This window comes from Emys orbicularis, chromosome 18 (assembly GCF_028017835.1).
Source record: "Emys orbicularis isolate rEmyOrb1 chromosome 18, rEmyOrb1.hap1, whole genome shotgun sequence".
In the NCBI taxonomy this organism is placed as follows: domain Eukaryota; kingdom Metazoa; phylum Chordata; order Testudines; family Emydidae; genus Emys; species Emys orbicularis.
In genome coordinates this window covers 4,483,680-4,509,064 of record NC_088700.1, presented here as the reverse complement: position 1 = coordinate 4,509,064, position 25,385 = coordinate 4,483,680, and the positions used below count along the sequence as shown (strand labels likewise).

General features: G+C 38.7%; 1 protein-coding gene across 4 annotated transcripts in view; it reads right to left on the bottom strand.

The window, feature by feature from the left end:
- Positions 1-5,463: 5,463 nt before the first annotated feature.
- RC3H2 (ring finger and CCCH-type domains 2) overlaps positions 5,464-25,385 on the bottom strand; it is a 32,838-nt gene continuing 12,916 nt past the window's right edge. The window contains exons 8-20 of one of the 4 annotated variants that reach the window (XM_065418719.1): positions 21,672-21,784; positions 20,761-21,069; positions 19,568-19,782; positions 17,691-18,118; positions 16,204-16,374; positions 14,802-14,957; positions 13,317-13,530; positions 13,089-13,173; positions 8,940-9,021; positions 8,189-8,323; positions 7,427-7,561; positions 6,278-6,426; positions 5,464-5,662 (exon numbers count right to left, since the gene is read on the bottom strand). In XM_065418719.1, coding sequence (XP_065274791.1) covers positions 5,464-5,662; positions 6,278-6,426; positions 7,427-7,561; positions 8,189-8,323; positions 8,940-9,021; positions 13,089-13,173; positions 13,317-13,530; positions 14,802-14,957; positions 16,204-16,374; positions 17,691-18,118; positions 19,568-19,782; positions 20,761-21,069; positions 21,672-21,784 — 2,391 coding nt within the window. The remainder of the gene's footprint in view (positions 5,663-6,277; positions 6,427-7,426; positions 7,562-8,188; positions 8,324-8,939; positions 9,022-13,088; positions 13,174-13,316; positions 13,531-14,801; positions 14,958-16,203; positions 16,375-17,690; positions 18,119-19,567; positions 19,783-20,760; positions 21,070-21,671; positions 21,785-25,385) is intronic. The other 3 variants (XM_065418720.1, XM_065418721.1, XM_065418722.1) reach the window with 3 other exon arrangements.

Below are 25,385 nucleotides of genomic sequence, written 5' to 3'. Positions count from 1 at the left end.
GCTAATGGGTCCGGCCAACCTGAACTCAGCGGCACGCGGAGCTCCAGGAGCCGGGCCCTGCTCTGACCCACTGCCCCCTTCAGCCCGGAATAGAAGCCAGGCGTCCTGACCCCCCCCCACCCGCCCGGAAATGGCCCCAAGTGCCCCCCCCCCCCGCCCCGCCGGGACTACCGTGAGTTCGGATCCGCCGGGGGGCTGGTTTCAAACTCCTCACGCCGCTATTGCCCCTGCTGCTAGAGGCACGTACCGAGGCAGGGGCAGGGAAGAGGGGACAAGGCAGGTTTGGTCTCACACGTTACAAACACACACGTACGGTGGACAATCATTTTATTTTGTGCATGCAAATACATGTCAAGTACTGCAAACTTTTTCCATCAATTTTCTCTCAAAACACTGAAAACCATGATGCTCTATTCTGTGACCAGCCAAAGCTAATATCTCTTTACTTCAGTGCTACAGCAAAAAACACACAGAATTCACTCCGCTATTCAGTATTATCACAAAGCCCACCCCACTCCATCTTTCCCCCACCCCACCCCAAATACAGACCATATGGTCCAGCTTTCCCATTTAATCCTATTCCTATAACACAAAGGGAAACATTACAATTTGGAAATTCAAAATTGAAATAAATGGAATAGAATTTATTCCCCTATATATCCCCATTTCATTTTACAGATTTTAAATTATAGTTTTAAATAGAAGCTGAGAATGCACCATAAAAATGAGCATTAAATCCATCGTAGCGATGGTGCCTGCTTTATACATGATGGGTGTACACCATCTTTTATTTCATTTACATTTCAATCGAACAATAGATTTGCAAAGAAAATGTCTAATACAGACGTAAAAATATTCACACTAGAGCTTCACAATCGGTTGTACAATTGACAAACAGGCCTCTTTTCCCAACTTTCCAGCTAAGCAATTTTATAAAACGTAATCAATGCAACAAGAAAAAAAATTTCTTTAACTTCCAGGGAAAAGAATATGCAGTAAACTGTATAAATGCAGACAGCAGATGCTGCAAGCTAACCACAATACTTTGAGTGGCTGTACAGTGGGTATGTGCAGTACAAATAAAAGCCACATGTGTTGTATCACAACTACAGTATAATGTACTTGTTTGCCCAGCGAAGAAAATGCATGCATTTTCATGCCTTGGATTAACTGAGGCCTACACTGGATAAAATTGATGGGATATGTGCAAATGATGTTGGATTTTGACAGTTATAAATGCAGCCAGGCTCTGTTTTATTTCAAACTTTGTTAAACATGAAATGCCAAGAGCGAGCTTCGGCGACAGTCTTCCTTAAGTAAAAGGTTTTTGCTCAAGTGTGGGGAATTTTGATAATTTTGCTGTCTTTATTTTACCCTTGACACTTAGGGTTAAGTTGTCAGAGCACTCCCTTGCCAGCAAAGAGGTGCATTGCGACCAAGGAGTTAGCTGTGCATTTGTACTGGAAAGAACTGGTTATTTAAAGAGCACATTTATTGTTTTCTGCTTGCAGGAGAGGCCCTTGCATTAGAGGAATTTCCTAACAGAAAAGGATTAAACTATACCAAGTAATGCGCTCCACGTACTGTGGATGATTCATTAACTTCTCATTTGATTAAGGTCTAAAATTTCACATTTTCCTTCAGACACAGGTTAATAATGGTGAAAAAAAAAATCTTGACAAATATGATAAAGGAGCTGCTAGCAGATACCTCTCAAATAGAGTTTATGTACAACAGCAGATACTTGACAAATTGTGCTTTAACAAAAAGAATAAATAAATAAAACCACACACTATCAAATTGTTTTGGGCTTTGACAAAAGATTTTTTTTAAAACATTCTTTCCCCAGGCCTTTCTTTGTGTATGATTTTGTACCTCACTCAGCCCGGGGCACTAACACACAAGAACAGCGTTCAGCTCATCAGCATGAATTTAAACTAAAATTTCAAGCGTGTTATCAAAGCAGTAAACTTTTCAAATTATATGTCTACAACTGGTGTCCTTATGTATCACACTTTAGTATCACTCTGTACTAGTCTATCAAGAACCAATGCCAATTTGCTTTGCAAAATGAGTCTAACCTATTCTTTGAAAGGTCTACTATACATTCTACAATGCGCAATCTGTATGAACACTAACTCATTCATTTCTAGTTACAGGAATAAAATATCAGTAGCAGGGCAGTCACTCAACTATAATTTAGATCTTAAGAATGTCATGTTACTACTTTGTCACAAAAAAGTAGACAGCATGACCTATCAAATTAGAGATTAATGCTAGTCCTAAAACCCATGTAGGAAATGAGACAGAACAAGGAATTAATCCAGGTTGTGAGGCAACACATTTTAACTCAGATATTGATACAACTTCTGTATCCCTGACATGTGAAATCCCTGCTGTACCTCTCCTGAAAAAAATATGCTCGTCTGCACAAAGCAAAGGAACCACACACTTCTCCCTAATCTGCTATGGGCCTTTTTCTGACAGCGTAATATATTTGGCCAAAAACCTAAATGGGATTCTATACTACTACTACTACTACACATGAAGATTAGTCACACTACTTTTAATGTCAGAAAGTTAGCCCTTCCATTGCCCAAAAAGGCACCTGATTTGCAACTAGATACACAAACACGTATTGGTTTGTATCAGGTCAAGTAATTAAACTTTGCCAAAAATGAACCAGAACTATATTCCCATCTGTAACTTCCTCTTATTAGGGCACCAGAGGGCATAGTTTCATGGCAAGATAATAATCAGTGTTAAAAACTGTAAGACAATGTTGGCACACTATTAAAAATCCCTCAATTCTTGTGTCTGTCGTTCTAGATATTAAAGGTTCAACACAAATTAGCCTCAACCCAGAACTGACTCCTTTTCAGAGGAAGCATGTGGTCTTTCTAGAAAGCTACTGTATCATGGGATCTTCTGCTGCAGACAAGCATATATAAATACATTTGTTCTTAGACATGCCAGTAAAGTTGGCAGGAATATGTTAGACTGATGTATTTTCACTGGACAAAACAGACGAACTTGTGTAAGCAGCTTATCCCAATCCCCCTCCAGCAGAGCACAACCAAGTTTTAAAATTGCAATTTTAAAATTAAAAAGTTAAGGTAAATACACAAGATCAATTTATGTAGTATATATTCACCCTCAGATCATGCTGAAGATGTTCTGTGGAGTTCTGGAGCACAGAGGGCTCTTTCCCTGAGGGCGAATAAGGACTTCTCAAACCTTTATATTTTCTCTATTTTTGTAACAAAATAGCAATTTAAAATTTAAAAATCTTTTTAAAAAAATTACATTACCTTCAACGTGGAAGATCTCACTGTTTAAATATCCATGAAATAGACATACTGGTTTGCATATCCTTTTGGAATTACATACAGCAAATAAAAGTACTTCGGAAGCATTTCAAAAGTAATATAAATTCATATTTACAGAATGGTCTTGATATAAAATATACAACAATCATATTCATGTCTAGCGTTCTATGTAAATTTGTAACATCAACAGGAAATGAGTTAAGGTGACAAGGTGGTCTAATTCTTGTTCCTAATCATTTCAGGCTGCAAAGTGAAACAAAATACCAGTCTTATTCCAGAGATGAGGTGGCACTGCCTATCAGGGAAGGTACAGTAAATAGCCAAAGAATCCAAGAAAAGGCTACTTTACTGTTACTCTACAAATATTTCTTTACATTTTAGTATTAAATAAGTGTGTAAGATCTTCCATACTGACACCAGAATATCAAAACTAACCCTTGGATTTTCAGATATATTTACAACATAATTATTTCATGGACATGTTCATTAAGAGATATCAAACACCAATGTTTTCTCAGTCTAATCAGTAACCCTCAGGGAAATGCCAACCCCCACCCCTCAGAAACGTGCACAAAACAGTTATCAAAATCTTATCTGACACATAGCTGTGATTTTGTAAAATAACTCAGACAACCAGTAACATGATCCTTTTAAAGCATTTTGCTAGCAGGAAAAGCCCTTACATACAGTACACCTGGTGAAAGATTAGCTTGGCTTAAAATATTCCAGTACAATTTTCAGAGTAAACAACTTCACAGAAGTTAATAAAAACATTAAAAAAAGTAAAACATGTACCAAAGAAACTGAAGAGGACAAACAATAAGATAGTAATCACCAGGAGGGAAGGTCTTGCTTTCTTTTCCAAAATGGTGACTGAATTTTTAAACTTTAAAGAAAACTATGCCCAGAGTGCTTGTGTGTGTGTACTCTATCTTCAGCTGACATGTCTAATACGACTTTTCAGTCACATCTTAGCAGGGCACATATTCATACAATTTTCAGCACAACTCTATAGGTCTGATAATGCTATATTACTGTAGGTTCAGTCAATAGCTAGTGAACAAGCAAAATTAAACCTGAATAAAAAGTTATGATTAACAATATTTAACCAAGACAATGTAACGAGTGTCCAAAAAACCCACTAATTAGTTTAAATTAAAAAACAACAACAATAATCAGCAATACCATATTGTTAGTCAGTGCAAACACTACATACAGGGTTTTCACGGGAAAGCCAAGAGCACCTGATTCTTTTGCCAAGTCATCTGGATTCTATAAATGCAGGTGGAGGACTGCATTAAAAAAAATAAAACAAAAAAACCCCCCACTGTTACATTAGTGCATAATTTATCAAAATGGTTAAAAATGGATGTGCATATAACTTGGGGAAATCAATACCAAGAACATTAGCTGGAGGATTTAGGCACTTGGGTTACTTTTTGTAACTTTACTTGGACAAGTAGCCTGTATATAACTATCAACAGTACTAAAGCAGAAATGAGAAAAAACAAACAAGAAGAAATAAAAAGCTACAGCAAAGCACTGCACCACAGTCCTGCATATAACGCAGTAGTACAAAGCTAAAGTGTGTTAACCCTGTAATAAAGTCTAAAATACGAATCCCTACCTCTCACTCTTCAAACAGGAAACAATATTCCATGCAAAGTTTCACAACTAAAGAAAAAGCAGCTGCAACAAGATGCAAGTTCCTTCTTTCATGAAACAAAATCGAGACAAATAAATTAGTTTTACTTTCACTAGATGTATCGTTGTAGGATCCTGCTAGTTTAAATAACTGAGTTGTTAATCTTCTACAGAAGCCATTTTAAATAAGAATGGCTCAGTTACTGCACCGGATTGCTACAAACTCATAAAAAGCTGCTTTAAGCTTAAGTAAAAGAATGTCCAAATTCCATTAATTTGTGGAAAGTGAACGCCTTACCCTAGTAAATGTATCTTTTCAGAATGCTAATGCAAGAGGGGCTTGAAGTATCAAAGAGTCCACAGGAAATGGATGACCCCAATATTATTTTTTTTTAAAAAAAATATACATTATATAATATATATTATATATATAAAAAGCTAGTGTAAATGCTTTCACGGCGTGGTCACAAGCTGGAAAGATGAATGCCTTTCAGCTGTTAACCATTTTGCCATTCGCAATCGGCTTTAAAAAGTCGTTTTTATCCTCAGACATAATGTGAGCACTTTTCAAAATGAGGCTGCCAACATTGACTGATGTGCTGATGGGCAGGCAGCTTGCATTGCTAAAGGATCCTGTGATAGGCTGGCTGAAGCAAGAAGTTACGGGCAGGACTGCTTTCTGCTCCTCCCTGAGGGGAAAAATAAATCATACAAATATTAAACTTCAGCTTAATGCAAAATATCAAGAAATAAACTGTGCATTAAACGATGCAAATATTGAAATGAAATGGTAGTTAGTGGAAAGGCAGAATATTTTACTATAGAAGAGTATGCTCACAGAGTAAATGCAGATTGCCTCGTTTTCAAAAGGATCATTACATGGTTAAAATACAGTAGCATGGGTGATTCCAGCATAGAGTATTTTTTGGCATAGAAGAGGTTAGTGGAAATTAAGTTTAATGCCAACCTTGCTGAGACTAGTTTCCCTGAATTCTGGTAATTATAAAAATACTTTTGTATTTGCTGTGCAGTGTGGGAATATATAAAACATAGGTTTATATCAATTGTTACCTAATATGTATTGAAAAATAGGTAACTCAAATGCATAAAAACTGGTGCACCAATGGTACATTTGGTGGGTTTTATAATCACAAGCCAATCCTTCCTAGTTCTCAACAGTCTCTTCCCACTTCACCATGCATACACAGTGCAGATGTCTCATCCAAGTGTGAGAAGCTAAGCAGTTCCTCTTTAAATAGTCATGTTTTAACCACTCTGATGCTGCTGTTTTGTCTAACACTCACAGAATCACAAGGTCTTCACCTAAACTTTGTCTCTTCTGCTCCAAAGGTTCCTTTTGGTGTTTCTTGAGTGAATGTCCATTCTCTATAGTTGTTCCATTGAGCAGCTGATCATCCCGAGAACTGATACCTAGCTGTATGTCCAGAATCTCCTACAGGAAGAAGATAGAATTGTCCATCAATATGGTGGCTACTTGTTTTGGTAAGCCTTCCAATTTCTATTTATTTTATGTAATGATTCTGGAGGTCAAAGGCTACTCCTAGAATCTCTTCTCCTTTTGGAAGGTTCTCCACTCCCTTATCCAAGTCATTAATTAAAATACTGAATAGTACCAGACCCAGGATGGACTCTGCAGGACTATATTAGATATATCCACCCCCAGTTTGACAGCAAACCATTGATAACTACTCTTTGAATACAGTCTTTCAACCAGTTTTTAACCCACTTTATATTTAACAAGTGGAGCAACAAAAGAGGTATGGAAACCAGGAGAACCAGTATGCATTATGCAAAGCCTTAATGACAGATATCTATTCTTTTTGAATGCATGACTGCTTTAGAGAAGGGCTGTGATGATTCCTTTTGTGTGGTATGAAACAAGATCAGAACATTTTATGACTGCACAATGAAGGTGAAAGAAATAATGTTTAAGGAACTGAATGCAGCCTATTAATAGAAATAAAATATAAAAGACAGAGGCACTGGCAACAATAGGAATATAAAGAGCAAGGACAATTTTTTTAATGAATTTAGTATTAGAAATGAGGTGATTTAAAAGTTTTGTTTAAGTTACTATATTGTAATAGACTTTACATGTATTAAAATACTTTTGGTTTCCATTTTGTATATTGGGAAAAATTACTAATGCTATCTTGTATTTAACAAAAAGAAAAAAAGTTTAAAAAACTTTTGCAATTAGAGCAACATTGACAACCTCAGATGACTGGGACTAGCACAAAAGCAGCCCAAATTCTATACTAAAATGGTGCCAAAGAAGATTCAGAGATCAATATAAAACCTACTTTTTTATTAAAAGGTTTTCCACTATAAACATGAATAATTATTGATTTTACAAGAAAGTTTCTAGAAACAGCTGAACAACTAATCAAAGAATTCCTTGACCTCTTCAAACATGCAGTTCTTGTACATACCTCTATTTGTTCACCCTGCCCATCAGGTTCATCAGTATCAAGGGCGGAAAGCTCTAATTCAATGTCCCGATCTGGCTTTGTGTCTGCACAGTCTTCAATATAGTCAGTCTGCAAATACAAGAGACTTTTCACTTTCTGTATACAATCTTCAAGGATTCAAGTGAAAATGGAAAATAATATCATAAGCCACATTCCTGAGATAAGAGGGGCTAGAGGGGGGAGTAAGAAATGGACAGCTACTTGGATACCAATAGTGTCTTTGGGTACAGAAAAGATTAGACACTTCCTGCTTACTTGCAGAGTAGTGTAAAGTATGTGGGTGTTGGAAAGGAATATTTTTTCAGAGCACACTAACAGAGGTTTTAGCTTTATATCACCTTCAACTGGAGCAGAGTACAGGGATCGCTTTCTTGACATAATGTAAATAGCTGGTGGGAGAACTGATCGATGTGGACTCTTTCCATCTTCCATGTTTAAGTATACTTCCAATTAACTGTATAATGTGTATCTACCCCTGCCCAGCAATCCACAAGGGTGTAATAAAACAGAACTTATTTCTGTGGAGTCCCTCCATGATCAAGCCACCTCCTGATTGAGAAGCAATACAGCAAATGCATCTGCTCACTCTCAGACACTGAACCACGTGTAGCAGCAGTAACTAACCCAAAAGAGCAGGTTATAAGTATTTTAAAATGTCACACTTCCAAATATATACCCAAACACCTCAGTGATCTGATACATCCCAATCATCTTTTTCTTTACCTCACCATTCCTCAAATCAATTTCCTTGCTTAAAAGATTTAAGGTAAGGCGACTGCCTTCATCTAGGGAATTCCACTTCTGTTGCATGGCTAGTGCATTAGCCTCTCTCTGAAGTAACAATGAATTACTTTTGGCCTGTGGGGAGGGGGGAAAAAACATAATCGTTACTCAACTACATTTAAACTTTGTATTGTTAGACTGCAAAACAAACCTCCCCACACAAAGAACAGCTCTCTCTAAACAGGCAATTATGTATTCTCAGAATACACTGCATACAAATTTACATCAGGGAAAAAATTTCTTCCCCGATCCCAGGGCTGGATCTTGCAAATACCAATACTTAACAGACATGGCACTTTCTACCATGAGCAACCCTATTACAGACGCTCCCCTGGTTGCGCAAACCCAATTTACGGAAATCTGGGCTTACGGAAAAAGTTCCGTAAGCACTTTTTTTCTTGGCGCGTAATTGTTGGAGATACATTCTTGACTTACGTAAAACTTGACTCATGCAAGGCGTTCCGGAACGGAACGCTTGCGTAAGTCGGGGAGCTTCTGTAAAATAAATGGGACTGCTCAGGTTAATAAGCACCATACCTGGTGTTAAGTGTTAATAGGACTAGGCTCTAGCTTTCTCATTCCTATCAGTCACTTTGGTAATTGTACAATTAAATTCTGCAAAGCATTTTGAGATAGTTTATATGAAAAACACTATATTATATAAAGTTGTAATCATGGTACATCATCTTACTTGTTGTAGTTCAATGCTCAGTAGATCTCCAGTACTAGAATGCTTTCTGTGAGCAGATAAATCAGTAACTATGAATCTTTCCCTTTAAAGAGAAAAGCAGCTGTTATTGTCATACACAGTGATAAAAGAATGAATCGTTTTTTCGATGACCCCTCAAGCTTTGCAATTTAGCTCTAAACAGCTTAGGCATCTGGATAAAAGTTGTGTGCATGAAATAATACTTAGCACTTTACAAACATTACCTAGTTAGTCCTCACAACACCCCTGTGAGGTAGGCAAGTACCTTCATTTTACATACAGGGAAACCAGGGTGGATAAAAATAAATGATTTAAAAAAAAAAAATCAGATTTGTTAAATTTAAATTGGATTTTTTTGATAAAATGCTTTTTGAGGAAAAGATAGTTTTAATTAAGATACATTATAGCTCAAAGATACCTCATCATGGAATAGGGATTACAAATTCTAATTCTATAGTATGAGACAATATATTCATGTAATGTTTAAGAAAAGGTTTTGTAAATGAGTTCCAATAGTTCATGGATTAGGGACCCAATCTTATGGGGTTCCAGGGGCTTCTGTATAGATTATTTAGGTTAATCTTTCTATCTATGCAATGGGACTCAGTGCTCAGTCTAGAAGATACCATCAGAGATGCTTAGTTTTGCAGTTCTCAAACTGTGGATTTGTGTCTCCAGAGGTAACATGCTTGTTAACAGCAAAAATGTTTTTAAATAAATAAATAATATATAGAGGTGAGAAATAACAGACCAACTCTATTGTCCCTCTGCAAATTTGTGTACACAGAGTCAATCCCTTACCTCTCTCTAAAAGTGCAAAGTTTCAAAAAGTTCAATGAATACAAAGATTGTTGGGGGTGGAATAGATCTGAACAAGGAGAAGAAGTCTCGAGATAAATGTGAGAAGGGAGAGACCGGCAGTAGAAACAAAAGTGAAACTGTTTGAGCAGCACATTCCAGAAATCTTGAGGTCTTTGAGTGTAGCCTTCATTGATTTGAGATCTACCATACCATTCTCTCACTAGAAGGGAAAACCTATAATGGCAGAAGGCCGTAAGAGAGACTCAGTTTGGGAATATTTTAATGAAGTTCCTCTACCTGTGGGTAAGACAGGCATGAGTGCAAAATGCAAACAGTGCAATGAAGAAATGCAAGCCCTGGTTGCCCGAAACAACATCATGAGAAAGGAGGAAGCTGCGTTGAAGACGATGAAAGGAAAATGACTGAACATGCAGGATCTTCAGGTTGATAAACTTTTTTATTTCATACTTCTTTCTTAAGGACTGCCTGTCTTCCTTCTGGACTAATCTTGAATTCTCACGTTTGAGCAAAAAATATAGTTGTTACTCTATGGTACTATCATTTTAGATGCAGTTGTGATAAAAAAATAAATAGCTGAAATAGCAGATCTTCCTTTTATAATTTCACCTTTAAAGAAGTACTGAGTGTCAGTGAATGCAATGAGTAATACTAAATGATAAGTATGGTGGTAATAATGAAATAACTGCATTGACTTATTTTGTTTAGGAGAATCCATCCTCAACATACAGGATTCTGAAGACTATCCACCTTCAAGATCACCATTTTCTATAGTTTCAGAGTTATCTGCCAATGATAGTGTTTCAGTCACATCATGTATGACACATAGCCACAGTATATCACCTGTAGCAAAAAGGAAAAAAAAAAAATCTCCATCATCCAGAAACAACCATAGATAAGTTTGTGGTAAGAACCAGATTACAAAAAGAGGTAATTGATGAAAAAATTGCCCGGTTTGTTTATGCAACAAACTCTCCTTTCCGTATGATTGAGAACCCACACTTCATTAACATGGTTCAGTCATTAAGACCAAGATACGGTCCACCCAACAGAGCAGATGTCGCAGGCAAATTGCTGGATAAAGTGTATGAAAGAGAAATTGAGCAGTGTGCAAAAGATCTAGCGGGTGAAATTGTTAACCTGAGTCTTGATGGGTGCAATGTCCACAATGATCCTGTTGTATGTGCTTGTGTGACAACAGAAGAAGGGAATGTCTTCCTTACAAAAACAATTGATACATAAAGAAATGCACACACAGCAGAATACTTATGAGAAGTAGCAGTAAAAGCTATAACAAACTGTGGGGAAAAAATTCAAATGTCTAGTATGCAGCTTGGTCACAGACAATGCTGCAAATGTATCCAAGATGAGAAGAAATTATTTAGAAGAGAGTGAAGAGAATCCCAAGCTAACAACATACGGTTGCAGTGCTCATTTGATGCACCTCCTAGCCAAAGACTTCAGTGTTCCAGAAATAAAGGCTAATTGTTGAAATTGCACAATACTTCTGTAACAACCACTTTGCAGCAGCTGCTTTGAAAAAAGTGGGAGGAACCAAGCTAACTCTCCCACAAGACGTGCGATGGAACTCAGTAGTGGACTGTTTTGAGCACTATATCAAGAACTGGCCTAATCTGATGACAGCTTGTGAACAAAATCGTGGAAAAATAGATGGCACTGTCACAGCCAAAGTTCTCAATATTGGGCTTAAAAGAAATGTTGAACACATGCTGAGTACCCTGAAGCCTATTTCTGTAGCCTTGAACAAAATGCAGGGAAATAGCTGTTTTATTGCTGACCCTGTTGAAATTTGGAAGGAACTGAGTGAGATCTTAGAGAAATATGCAATGACAGAGTTAAATTACAAGCATTAAAAAAAATGAATGGGACAAGCAGTTTCTAAAGCTCATTTTCTTGCAAATATTCTCAATACTCGGTACCACGGTCAAACCTTAACTGCTGAAGAGGAGGAGTTGGCTATGACATGGACATCCAGCAATCATCCCTCCATAGTGCCAACTATAATAAACTTCAGAGCTAAGGGTGAACCAATCAAGAAATATATGTTTGCTGATGATGTGAAGAAAGTCACACCAGTGAACTGGTGGAAGTCACTTAAGCACTTGGATTTAGAGACTGTTGAAGTGATAATCTCACTTTTAACAGCAGCTTCTTGTGCCGGTGTAGAAAAAATATTTTCTTCTTTTGGACTAATTCATCCAAATTGAGAAACTGTTTGAGACCTGAAAAAGCAGAAAAGCTTGTTTTTCTTTGCCAGATTATGAACAAACAGGAAAACGAAGGTGAAGACAACTGAGTTAGCTGCAGAAGCCAATATTTTAAGTTTCTCATGTTGACTTGGCTGACAGTCTATTTAATTTGATTTTTTTTGTTTTTTTTTAAAAATATTTCATTTAACTATTTTCAATTAGTTAAAAACAATTTTAATAAAAACAAACCTGATTTAAAAAAACTTGAATGTTTAAATTCAAAAATTCATATGCTTGTTTTATTAAAATATTATACGTTTGCCATTGAGGAAAAAATCCAGAATACATAACGTTGTTGTTTTAGTTAAATAAAACAATTTAAATGTCTGTCTGGTGATGTTCTCCTCCTAATACAGCAAGGCAAGAAAATCCTCCAAATATTAATGATTAACGTGTTGAATTGGAGATAGTTCACCTCCCAATGACTTCATAAATATCTGCTTCAATTACCTGAAATAACCAAACAATTATTCATTTTCTGATATAGCTGTAAAACTAATCTGAAAAGTTTTGAAAATAAATCACCTTCTAAAAATGAAACCTACATCTATCTCTGAGTTGTGAAGGATATGTATTAAGGTTATAACAACCAACAAGAATGCACTTTTATGTAGAAATCCATGATTAAATCGAGTCTTCCTGACTAGTGATTTAAATGATGATTTAAATGAATTTGATTTAACTCAAATCCACCCTGAGGGAAACGGAGGCAGAGAAGTTAAGTGACTTGCTGAAGGCCGCACATGGCAATCAATATCTGGGTTGGGATTACAGCTCAACAATCGCTGGTTCCCAGTTCTGTGACCGGTCCACTTCAGCACACTAATGCTAACAATGTAATGCTACATCAGATTTACCCTAGTTTAATTATTAGAATTCGTAATTCCAATGCTTGATGATGCATAAAGTCAAAGCACTTGCCACGTTTAAAATTACTAGGTAATTCATATTCTAGATATTTTTTCCTTCTGCCTGGGATTTTTAGAATAGCTGTAAATTATAGCACAACAGTTGAACAAAAGCCAATAGGGAAAGTTCATACCGTTCTATATAGCGTGCTGATGCAGTAGAATCTGAGCCACAGGAACTCCATCTTGAATCAACAGCATTGACGTAAGGGACATAATCTATAACAAATTAAGGTACAATTAAATGTCTTCCCAGTTTCAATAAGAGAATATGCATATACACAGTTATTAACTGTCCACAGCAGTGATCTAAATGCCTGTGTGGCGTATGCGGTGCTGGCAATAGGAAGCATTTACTGTACCTGATACACTGATGGGCTTAGTAGCACTTCCTTGGGAAGCAGTGGCCTGAATAGGATCTGTTGTGTGATAACCTGTGCGGGATGATCTGGAGATTGCACCCCACTTGGAGATGATCGGTCCATCACTAAAGGGAATTATAGGATCTTCTTCCTTTGCCCTTCTTTGAGTTTCAAATAGATGAACTCTCCTCTTAACGTCTCCACTGTCCAAATCCTATACATTTAGGAGAGACAAGAAGGTACAAGAGGCTGATTTGCAGTTCAACACATTTGGTTGGGTCATTCAAAAGGCCAGGGGTCATTAAATAACCACTATTACACAAGGTGATTAGCTCCAACCTGACCAGCCAGCAAGCTGGGAGGGGACAGAATGACTCTTACCTATTGGGATTTAGTGGCCAGCTGGCACCAGACGGTGATTAACAGTGGAACAGGACACACTTCTGTTTTTTTAAAGCTTTACTGTTTCCTCTCAGAAAAAAAGCCCTGCTGCTGTAAAACACCATTTCCACAGTATGACCCTAAACATCCTTGCTAATACTGGAGGAAGGTGGGGTAGAGCTAGCAGAGAATTGAGACAGGATTGCCCTTATGGTGCAGGATGCACGAGCGGCAGCTACTTGATCATACCAGAGTAGGACAGAAATCCCCAACATGCATACGAGACCTTACTTATCCAAAATGAGGTCATCTCCCTGGATGTGTATTAAATAGGTTTTATTCTCCAGTTTATTCAAACCTCAATTAATTTTGTGTACCCAATTTCAATCCAATAAAACAAGGTTATGCTGTATTTTCGTTCAATTATATTTCCATATATTTCAAGGTTTCATGGTTTTTTTTTTTTTTTTTTACTGTAGGAGGATACGTCCATTCCAAAAGCCTTTTAGCAGAGTGAGATCTCTGTTTAAGGGAAATTACACAAATGAAGTAACAATAGTCCTGACACTATTACACTATTGTAGACATCTCTTAAATGGGAAGCGCTATCCACTAGAGGAGGAAGAAACAGCTGAAGGTGCACAGTTTTGCAAGCAACCTGACCAGAAGTGAAAATCCTTATTATAGAGCCTCATAGTTGTCCATCCATTCATCCAGTCAGTGTAACAAAAAGGTCTGAGGAGTAGGAGTCTTGAATTATAAATTATTTACTGAAGATGTTATGGCCAACAGTACCTTTTATTTACCCTGATTTGGTATTAAAGTAGTTTGTCTTAAGTCTAAGAATGTTATAACCACCACTGCATTTTTCCCCCCACTGATAAGAGGATAGTTTGTTTACATAGCTGGGCAAAAGTTTGTTCCAAACAGTTTAAAATGAGCTGAACCAGTTTAACCTCAAGACTTAGTATTTTAGTTTATTATAATCAATAGAAGTTTATTTACAAAAGGCCTGGCAATCAAATTAAGTTTGGCAATCAAATGGAAACACTTGCAACACTTTCCACCCCATGAGTGAGCAGGCAGAGCGCAGAACAGCCATACCATTAACACAGCATTTGAATTGGCAATTACATCCTTGGGCTCTGAGTCGATGGCATTTATGCAGGAACCGATAGTACCACAGGACCAGGGTGAGTAGTGTGAAAGATGGTCTTCCTCAAATTTAGTACCACTCAAGTCACTAACACTCTCCGAGAACTATTGAAAAGGAAGGGGAAAAAAAAGGTACAAAAACAAAGGAAATTTAGTATTAAGGTGTTTATACTGAAAAACTGCTTACTGTTGACTATTACATCAATCTGCTTCATGTCCGTGTCCATGCTGGGGATTTGCCTCAATTTCAGCCATCAGTGGCCAACCACTGGTAAATCTGCACCAACCCTTAGCACAAACCACTGCAAGCCACATTTTGCACCTGTGAAGCTTACTGCTTCCAAGCAGGAGTAAGCTTCGCCTGTACAAATAGTTGCTTTGCCTTTGGGTTGGCACCAGTGCACTTTAATGGCTGTATTTGGGGCATATCACTAGGGTAGTTAAAACTTAAGAAGAGAAAGCAAAGCATTTTTCCTTTACTAAAGTTATATCAAGTAAACCTTGGTAGAACAAAACTCAGAAATCCCCAGCCTGAGTAAGGCTTTAACCAGGACTTGATGGGAGATCTGTGATCATACATAACCCTTAAAATAACTATTTGTGTTAACTTAGAATAAACACCAACTAAGGGGCTTTTTAGCCAAGATCTATTTTGAATATTTTCGTTCTTTGGTGTATAGAAAGAGAGAATGCAAGATTGGGTTTCTCCTCCAAGACACACTGCCAGTTCTTATGGCTTGTTTCCTACATCTCACTTCCATTTTGCTACTGTCATACCACACAGCTAAATGTTTTACAAGGGTCTTGTCACTTTTCATTTCAATTTATGCATTCTTTGGGACTACAGGCACATATGCACCTGCTCATCATGTGATAGCGCCATTAAGAACAAGAAAATAAAATGGGAGGGTTCTTCCTAATGGAAAAATATATCCACTGTGCTTTACAAAGAAATCTGAAGGTTCATAACAGGCTCTAATCACAGTTAATTACAATTGATATTCATGATATGCTGTTGATATGATTTATAACTGCATAGGAGATGTGTGTGAAACTCTACACCAGTTTCCATACTATGGTATAAGAGTCTTAACAATAAACTAACACTGTGCTATAAAGTTAAGCTGCCTTTAAGTTAAACCAATTCTTCACTTAATTTTGGCCTTTTGTCAGTGATCAAGTGTAACATCAGCTTAATATCCAATATTTTCTTTATTAGGGAGATTATATCCTGTACTTGCAGGGGGATGAACTTGATCTAATAGAATCACAGAAGAGTGAGACAGAAAAGCTCTCTTAGTAAGTGCAGAAAAAGAAAGCAAAAGTACCATGAAATTCTTTGGTTTCTCACCTCTGTGCTGAAGTCAACACTGAAGAGAGGAGAAGGTGGTGTTGGAGACTGTGTTGCCATAGGAAGGGTTGAGGACACAAGCGGTGTTTTTTGAGAGTGGTATTGTGCCCATTGCTCTGGCTTCCGTCTTAACTGATCATCATAACTGGTCTTCAAGTGACCACAAGGCTCCTAGAGTAAACAATGGGAGGAGAGCATCAATGTCTGAATACTCACAGCAGGATCATGCAGATAATTTATAGGTTTCTCATAGCTGCCAAGACATGGAAGAATAAGCAAGGAACAGTCACAGCTACCTTACCAAATACCAGTCGCAAGGTATATATTTGTATGCAGGAGAGAAAACAATGAAGACAAGATGAGGAACGTGTACAGCACGGTGTCAAATTGATTCCATGTTTAATTATGGTTCGTAGGCCATGGTATACATTTAGGAGCCATCCGCCCCTCACACTCTTTTCCCCCCTCCCCCAATGATCTCCCACTGATGTCACTGGGAGATCCAAAGCGCGATCCAGGGGACAATCTGGCCATTACACAGTAACTCAACTTTTAGATATTTTTGTTCAGTACATTATCGTCACATTCAGCATCACTCAGTGTGAAAATCTGCTCCCCTGTATCGTCACCACTAATTTTCCCCTTTCCATCCTCCTTTCTCTGCATCTCCTTTGTTCTTTCCTCTGGATTTCCTTCTCTGCAGCAACTCCTAATTCCCACCTCCCCTTGGGCTTAATTCCCTGTTATTTCCTAGTCCATATGCTAAAATGCTCTGCAATGAAACAGTTAAGGTTGCAACTGAAGGGTCATCACTGGAGCTGACATTCCAATGAGATTAATAGGGGCAGGAGAGTTCAACCCCCCAAGTTATTGTCAGAAGCCATCTGCACATGCAAGCAAACCTTACTGTATTGATTACATTCAGTTTACATTTGAAAGGTTTTCTCTGCGACCAGGAGGGCTAGAAATGTACTAAAAAAAAAAAAAAAAAAAAAAAGACAGCTGAGATTCTGAACAACCTGACTATATCCTCTGGGCTATATAAATACATTTAGCAGGCTGGATCTGGCCCGCAGGCCATGCATTTGACATCCCTGGGTCAGGATCCTTTGGACTGGAGTCCCATTTTTAGCTGTCAATACAGGATCTAGGCAGAGGGAGATGCATCTTGGATCCAAAGTGTCTTCCTCAATGCATAGAGTCATGTCATAATGTGAATCAAGGAAATGGGAGTAGACAACATCCAGGATGTGTGTAATTAATTTAGCTGATGTGTGTTTGTAAGCAGAGGAGCAAAGGGGTCTAAGATAGCCCTACCCGAAAGGACAAAGATCTGCCTATTATGGTTTAAAAAACAACTGGTTTTGGGGTTGCTGCTTGACAAGTGTAAATCCAAGGCAAAGAAAAGAGCTCTGGGCTAATTAGGTAGTATGATTTCTGTCATGACTTTTAAAGTAAATCATCTCTTCTTTTCCATTCTCACCTACCCTTGGTAAAGGCACAGTCCTTTGCTCATTTGGAGGTTGGCAAGCCATGGAGTAATACCCATCCAATGAATTATATCTTTCGCGTAATGATGTCTGATAGACAGATGAGTGCATCACATCCATTGGAGGTAAAGAATTGCTCCTAATAATGTCATCTCTTGGGTAGATCTGTGGACGCCAGATGCGCCTGCTGTCATACACTGGAGCATACATTCCAGAAGGGACGGGAGGAACTGGTCCATACGGCTGCGGAGGAGGAGGTTGGTAAGGAGAATTCAGTCGATCTCGAGGGGGAAATGTACTGTAATGATCGGCATATGGCACGGAAGCAGGTGGGAGGGAGGATTCTGGAACATTACTGGACCTCACAAAGCGAGGAACACAGGGAGCCACACCAGCTGGTACTGTTGGAGGTGGTGGGTAGTATCCTTGAAAATTGGAAAAAAGCATGTTTAATTTAGTCTCAATATAATCCAGAATTTTAAAACGGTTCTAAAATTTTAAGTAGCACTTGATACTGACTTCAGAGTAAAGTGTCTTGTTTCTACAGGTCCCCTATTAATTCCATCACTTCTCTGTGGATGTACACGGCATGTCTGAGAACAGGCTCTGCAGGGACAGTACTAACACTGTACAGTGTGTTCACAGGACCTGACATGGGTGAGAGGGGTAGCAGAGGAGCGGTGTATTCCACCATATGGTAGCACCTTTAAAACTTATTTTACAAGAACAGGTGGCAATGTAGCACTTTCTCTCCATACTCTGTGTGTGTGTGTGTGTGTGTGTAGTTAGATAATAGATACTTTTAAAGTAAAAGGTCTGTCATCTCTGTTTATATATCAACATTTTGGGTCTAAGGAATTCTGAGGGTCTTTAAGCCATCAGTTGGCATGTGGTTTACTTTTTACATTGCAGAATAGATCATTTCCCCCTCCTACACCCTACTCCGACAGCTGGGACCTGCCTGAAGTTAGAACAAATGATACAGCAGTTTCCTTGGCTGCACTTAATAGAAACCTCTTTCTTCTACCTAACATGGTGCTTGTTAGCTTACCAAAATACCAAGCACAGTACGCAGAGGCACTTGGTACATAGAGTGTCTCCCTCCAAGGTCTCTGCCTAGATAAATACTCAAACAAACCATTCCTCAAGGGCATAAAGACATTTGTGCAGTCTATGAGAGACACACTGGGACTGTCTGTGTACACAGATGGCTAGAAGAGATTTGGGAAAAAGCTTGAGTTATTCAGGTCTGTAAATGCTAGTGGGAAATTCATAACCTGGACTAAATTCCGCCCATGGATGCACACAGACTGAAGTCAGACCCATACATATTGGAGTGCAGAGACTGGCCCTCATTGTGGGCGAGCAGTAAATAACTGGCCACATGGAGGGGTGAAGAAGGGGGGTGTTTCCAGTAAGACACTATAAAAGGAGACTGCTAAGCCAGCTCCATGAAGGATGCAAGCAAGATGGAGTCTCACATGTTTCACGCAAAGAGAGCAAACAAAACTTTTCTCCACAACACAAATCTTCAACACATCTGTCCCCTCTCCAATAAGCAGGCATGGTTTAAATGTTGCTAAACTTCCTTTAAAGAATTTTGGAGACCTCTCTAGTTATATATGGAAATAATGCAAAGAGTGTAGCAATGCTCCTGCATTCTGCATCCCTCTCTTTACTCAATCATAATATTCAGAGTTAAAAAGCTTGGGTATTGGGCTCTGCTGAAACTAGGAGACCCAGCAAATAAGCCCCACATGACTTGGTGCCATTGGGATTTGAAGAAATTTAGAAAGCACAAACATTGAAACACATTCAAGTTTATACAGGCAAAAGTGAAGGATTGCCTGTGTATCAGCAACCATGTCACTCACCTGTCTGTGGGTACTGTGGAACTTCATAGGACAACTGTGTCCTGGGATCTTGAAAATACTGAACATTATCAGAATGTGGAGGGTAGACAGGTACTCTGGTTACAAATGGGCTGGATTTTGGAGGCAGAGAATTCATCTCTGTTCCAATATTAGGACCACCAGCTGAGGTAGCTGCTGCCTGGCTTACAGGAGTCTTGGGTGGAGAACAAATTTTACTGAAAAGAATTGCAAAGAAATAAAATGGATTTGCATTTACTACTTATTATTTGTATTCGTCTTTAGTAATTTCTAACTCAAAACACTCCAATATGACATAGCCCAAATTCCTCATCTGGAAACAAGAGATAGGCATTGAAAAGCTGGTCTGAAATCCAGTGCTGTTTGGACAATGCCCAAATAATTTAAAAAAGGTGATACCTGGAAAACCTCCAGGACTACAAAAGAATGTTTTTGATAACAGGAAATGCAATGACTATTCTGCACAACTCTACTATAAAGAAATAAATTATGGATGCAAATTGTTTTTAAACTGAATAACCCCAATGACAGATTAGATACTGTGCAGGAAACGGGAAGAGAAGGGATGTGGAGAGCTGTACTAATTTAGCCATTCTCTATGAGATTATTTAAAAACTAAAGCACTGACACAACTCGGGTGGACCTTCTGAGTAACAAAATTACATCTCCACTGCTAAATCAGACCTTGCATTGCTACACAACCAAGGAGCATCTCCAATGCATCTCCCCCTTTCCCTCCTACCTGATACATTACTTGGATATATCATCTCCTAACACCTCACTTAGCAGAGGCCATTCCCTCTTCAAGCTCAACTCTGGCCTTCAATAAGTAGAATGCACTGTTGTGCCCTTTGGAAAGTCTTCTATTAGGCTTGCACACGAGCCACAGCAGATTTTCTGAAATGCATGGCTTATATATTACCCTTTAAAGGGCAACTGGCTACTTCAGTCATGAGGAAAAGAAAAACATATGCCCTTCAACTTGTGGAGAGCATAAAACAGAACCAGAGTTCAGTATCTATGACTCACTTAGTAGCAAAGACTAAAACAGAAACTACTCATGAACATAATTCTGACCTTTATCACCTCTCTTTTGCTTGCAAGGATAGGAAAAATGGAAAATGTGGACATTAGAATATTTGATCCCAATTCTTTTAGCCCACAGCAATACATACTTTTCAGATAGTGATTCTGTAGGAGACCCAGAGGCATTTTGACCACTGGCTCCAGACTTTCCCCCCTTCTTGACATTCTCCAGAACTCTTAAGGAGGTTTCAGCGCAGCGAGGAATCAATTGGGGAACACCACTTTCCAGATTTGCAATCCCATTGGAACTCGGCACCATCTTTCCTGTTGTTTCAGTGCTTCCTATGACAGAGATTACATTTCCTGCTGTGGTTGAGACAGTGCTGTTGACACCAACTTTATTTAGGAGAGGGAATGTTCTCACAGTCGCGCTGATCTTTTTGTTCCTCAAACGATACCTATATTTACAAAGACAAATCTGATAAAGGAGTTTACGTTGTGCAGTCTAATGCATTTGTAAAACCGACATGACAGAAGGGATGAGAGGGATATCATTAACAGCACTTCACAACTTAACTTAAACCATGAGCACTAGTTTGGAGAGACAAGTAGAACATCAGACATTTCACTCTACAGTAAAAGACCAACTCATCCTCTGAGAGGCATCAGAGTTGTTAATTTGGAGATGGGTCTGGGTGGAAATAGCTTTATGAAGTTATACATGAGATATTTGGTAAATTGAGTTAGGAATAAAGAACTGCTGATTAAGACCTAATGGGTACTATTCCTCAGTTTGCGCCATTGCAGACCTCTTAAGGTGCCAGGCCCAGAATCAATAATTTTGTGCAGGAAAATTTTGCTTCTGCTATATTCTGAAAGTAAAGGGCAATTCTAGCAATTTATTTATAGATGTTATTTTTAAGAGGTCTAATTTGTACAACAGCTCTCTTGCAATTCAAGGATCCCTAGAAATGAATTCACACACAAAGGAAGCTACTTTCAAGATTTCATGAAAGCTGCCTTGATTTGATGGAAAGAACGACACCATCCCCAGACTTACTTTTCAAGCTCTTCCTGAGAGTGAGCAAATGTACAGTTAGTTCCTCGTGGACATCCCCCTTGCTGTCGCAGATCTCGGCACATACTCGTTTTATATTTGCTATTTGGTTGCGGCTTAAAAATAGGAAAAAAAAATCCCACTTAAAATCCAATACAAGTTTAAATATAAGTAGTTTTAAAAAATATATATAAATACAGCCATGCAAATTTTGACAATTTTCACTCTCAATCACCCCTTTAGATAAGGAAGTTTTTCACTGACATTACGAATACCCTTTTGTCACATTGAGCTCATCGTGGCTAGCTCTGCTGCGTACGGCATTCAGAAAGTTTTGCTCACAATCATGCATTTGTCAGGTACTAATTACAAGATGCCATGTCTTTCAGGATCATTATGCCCTCATAATCCTGACTAACACCTCAACCCCAACCTCCTAAGAATCACACATCCAAATTTTGAGTGTGCGCGTTTTTTTTTTTTTTTCCTGTGAAAGTGTCTCTTCAAGAAAAAACCCTTCTTATTTTAGGGCTCATAATCAATAGGAATATAGCAGCGGTTCTCAAACTTTTTGTATTGGCAACCTCTTTCACCCAGCAAAACTGAGTGTAACCTCCCCCTTATAAATTAAAAATGTTTTTTAAATAATTTTTAAATGTAATTTTAATACAATATAACCAGGGCTCTTGCAACACCTCTGCGCCCCCCCACCCCCCGCCCAATGGGTTGCAACCCCCAGTTTGGGAACTCCTGGAACAAGGAAAGCTCTAAAGGAACATATTTGTGTTTAGTTGTTTTAAAGCAAAACTATGACAGACTTGTATTGTCTATCCCATAATACCAGGGTAAAATTCCTGGAGGCTGATCACATAGTAGGTTTCTGTTACTCTCCAATCCAGAGGGCAGCAAGAGAACTACTCCATTAACATCCTTCCAACCAATTCTCAGATGAAAAGGAATGCCTCCCATGAGTTAAGAACTGCCTTTATCACCCCAAAACTGAAGGAGATAGGGATAAGAACTAAATCCTATCCCTCATATACATATTTTTAGGTGGAGATTTTGGGATCCAAATCCCTTAGCTGGCTTTGAAAATCCTATCCTTACATCATATATAAGGCATATATCAACACTTAATTCCAGGGATAAAACAAATCGTGCCTGATATTCTGCTTAGTTGTACTGAGTGTGTGTCCAATACCTATTTGCCCAGTGTGACAAGTAGACATTTGTGTGTAAAGGAGAAGAGTCTGCCACCAATCAGAGATTGTTTCTGAATGGATGTGTCAGGGGTCACGCAACAGGAAAGAGTTGGGGATTTTAAAATTTATTTTTACACCTTCCTTTACTGTATTGATTTTATTTTTTAGTTGTACCTGCTCACAGAATGGCCTTGGAAGGACTGACCATACAAGTTGGGCTTTTATTCCCTTTTATATTGCCTTGCAGATGGAAGCGTTTCCTTCTGTTCCCCACCCTTGGTCTCAGCCACTACCTCTGTCCATCAGCTCTCCATAATTTTTTCTCTAGCATATAGTGATGTTGACAGGATTTTCTTTGCTTGGGTATCTGCTTTCCAAGAACATGCTTGTGTTGCTGACCCTACCTGAGAAATGAAAACCACGGAAAGAGGCATCCAAGATAAACAATGAAGTCAGGGATATCTTCTGAAAGTTCGCTGGTAGCCCCGGGGGCTTTTTGACTTTCCCTGAGAGGAAGCTGGACATGTCTACCCATGGTAGGATTACTCAAGTGGAGGGGGTGGATGCTGTGGAGGCCCGCAGTGTTGCTGAAGCTGCTTTGTAATGCCCTTCTTAGATAGGAATCCACTTACCTGTCTGTTGGTAACTAGCTGGATAAAGACCCACAACACTTATTATTAGAAGTCCGCAGCACTATCCACTGTGCCACAGAGCCTGGATTTTTTTGGGCCCTCTCATTCTTTTCATTTTGTTGCCTATGTCTTTTTTCCACTTCTTTTAAAATAGAAGGCTCATCTGTAGGAAGGTCCCAGGCAGCAGTTATTCTCCTTAGCTTGGTCTTCGAGTATTCCCAAAAGAAGAATCTTTCCTGTATTTCCCTATTTGTCTCATTAGTTCTGACCTGGAGAGCTGAAGTTCTTTCCATGAAGAAGACTCAGCCCTCTTCATAATAGCTTTTCTTTGCCATTTTCTTTCTAGACGAGTGCTTTGGACAGGGAGCCTGCACCCTACAGAAACTTTAACTAGAGTCTGAAAGATTCTGACTGAACTTAAAAATAACAGGGTTCATTATGGGTGTGCAGCCTCTTGGGGAGGCAGTGAAGATCACATCCCTCTTTGGTTTCAGTTTTACAGTTTTTGTCCATATGAGATAAGGATATCTGAGGCAGGGTTAAGTAATGTCCTGGGGAGCCAGACGTGTCGGTTTCCTTAAGAACATAAGAACGGTCGTACTGGGTCAGACCAAAGGTCCATCTAGCCCAGTATTCTATCTACCGACAGTGGCCAATGCCAGGTGCCCCAGAGGGAGTGAACCTAACAGGTAATGATCAAGTGATCTCTCTCCTGCCATCCATCTCCATCCTTTGACAAACAGAGTCTAGGGACACCATTCCTTACCCATCGTGGCTAATAGCCATTAATGGACTTAACCTCCATGAATTTATACAGTTCTCTTTTAAACGCTATTATAGTCCTAGCCTTCACAACCTCCTCAGGCAAGGAGTTCCACAAGTTGACTGTGCGCTGTGTGAAGAAGAACTTCCTTTTGTTTATTCCTTCCTTCCTGCTGCATATTCATTTCATTTGGTGACCCCTAGTTCTTGTATTATGGGAATAAGTAAATAACTGTTCCTTATCTACTTTCTCCACATCACTCATGATTTTATATACCTCTATCATATCCCCCCTTAGTCTCCTCTTTTCCAAGCTGAAAAGTCCTAGCCTCTTTAATCTCTCCACGTATGGGACCCGTTCCAAACCCCTAATCATTTTAGTTGCCCTTCTCTGAACCTTTTCTAGTGCCAGTATATCTTTTTTGAGATGAGGAGACCACATCTATACGCAGTATTCAAGATGTGGGCGTACCATCGATTTATATAAGGGCAATAATATATTCTCCTTATTCTCTATCCCCTTTTTAATATTTCCTAACATCCTGTTTGCTTTTTTGACCGCCTCTGCACACCGCGTGGACGTCTTCAGAGAACTATCCACGATGACTCCAAGATCTTTTTCCTGATTTGTTGTAGCTAAATTAGCCCCCATCATATTGTATGTATAGTTGGGGTTATTTTTTCCAATGTGCATTAGTTTACATTTATCCACATTAAATTTCATTTGCCATTTTGTTGCCCAATCACTTAGCTTTGTGAGATCTTTTTGAAGTTCTTCACAGTCTGCTTTGGTCTTAACTATCTTGAGCAGTTTAGTATCATCTGCAAACTTTGCCACCTCACTTTTTACCCCTTTCTCCAGATCATTTATGAATAAGTTGAATAGGATTGGTCCTAGGACTGACTCTTGGGGAACACCACTAGTTACCCCTCTCCATTCTGAGAATTTACCATTAATTCCTACCCTTTGTTCCCTGTCTTTTAACCAGTTCTCAATCCATGAAAGGACCTTCCCTCTTATCCCATGACAACTTAATTTACGTAAGAGCCTTTTTGAGGGACCTTGTCAAAGGCTTTCTGGAAATCTAAGTACACTATGTCCACCGGATCCCCCTTGTCCA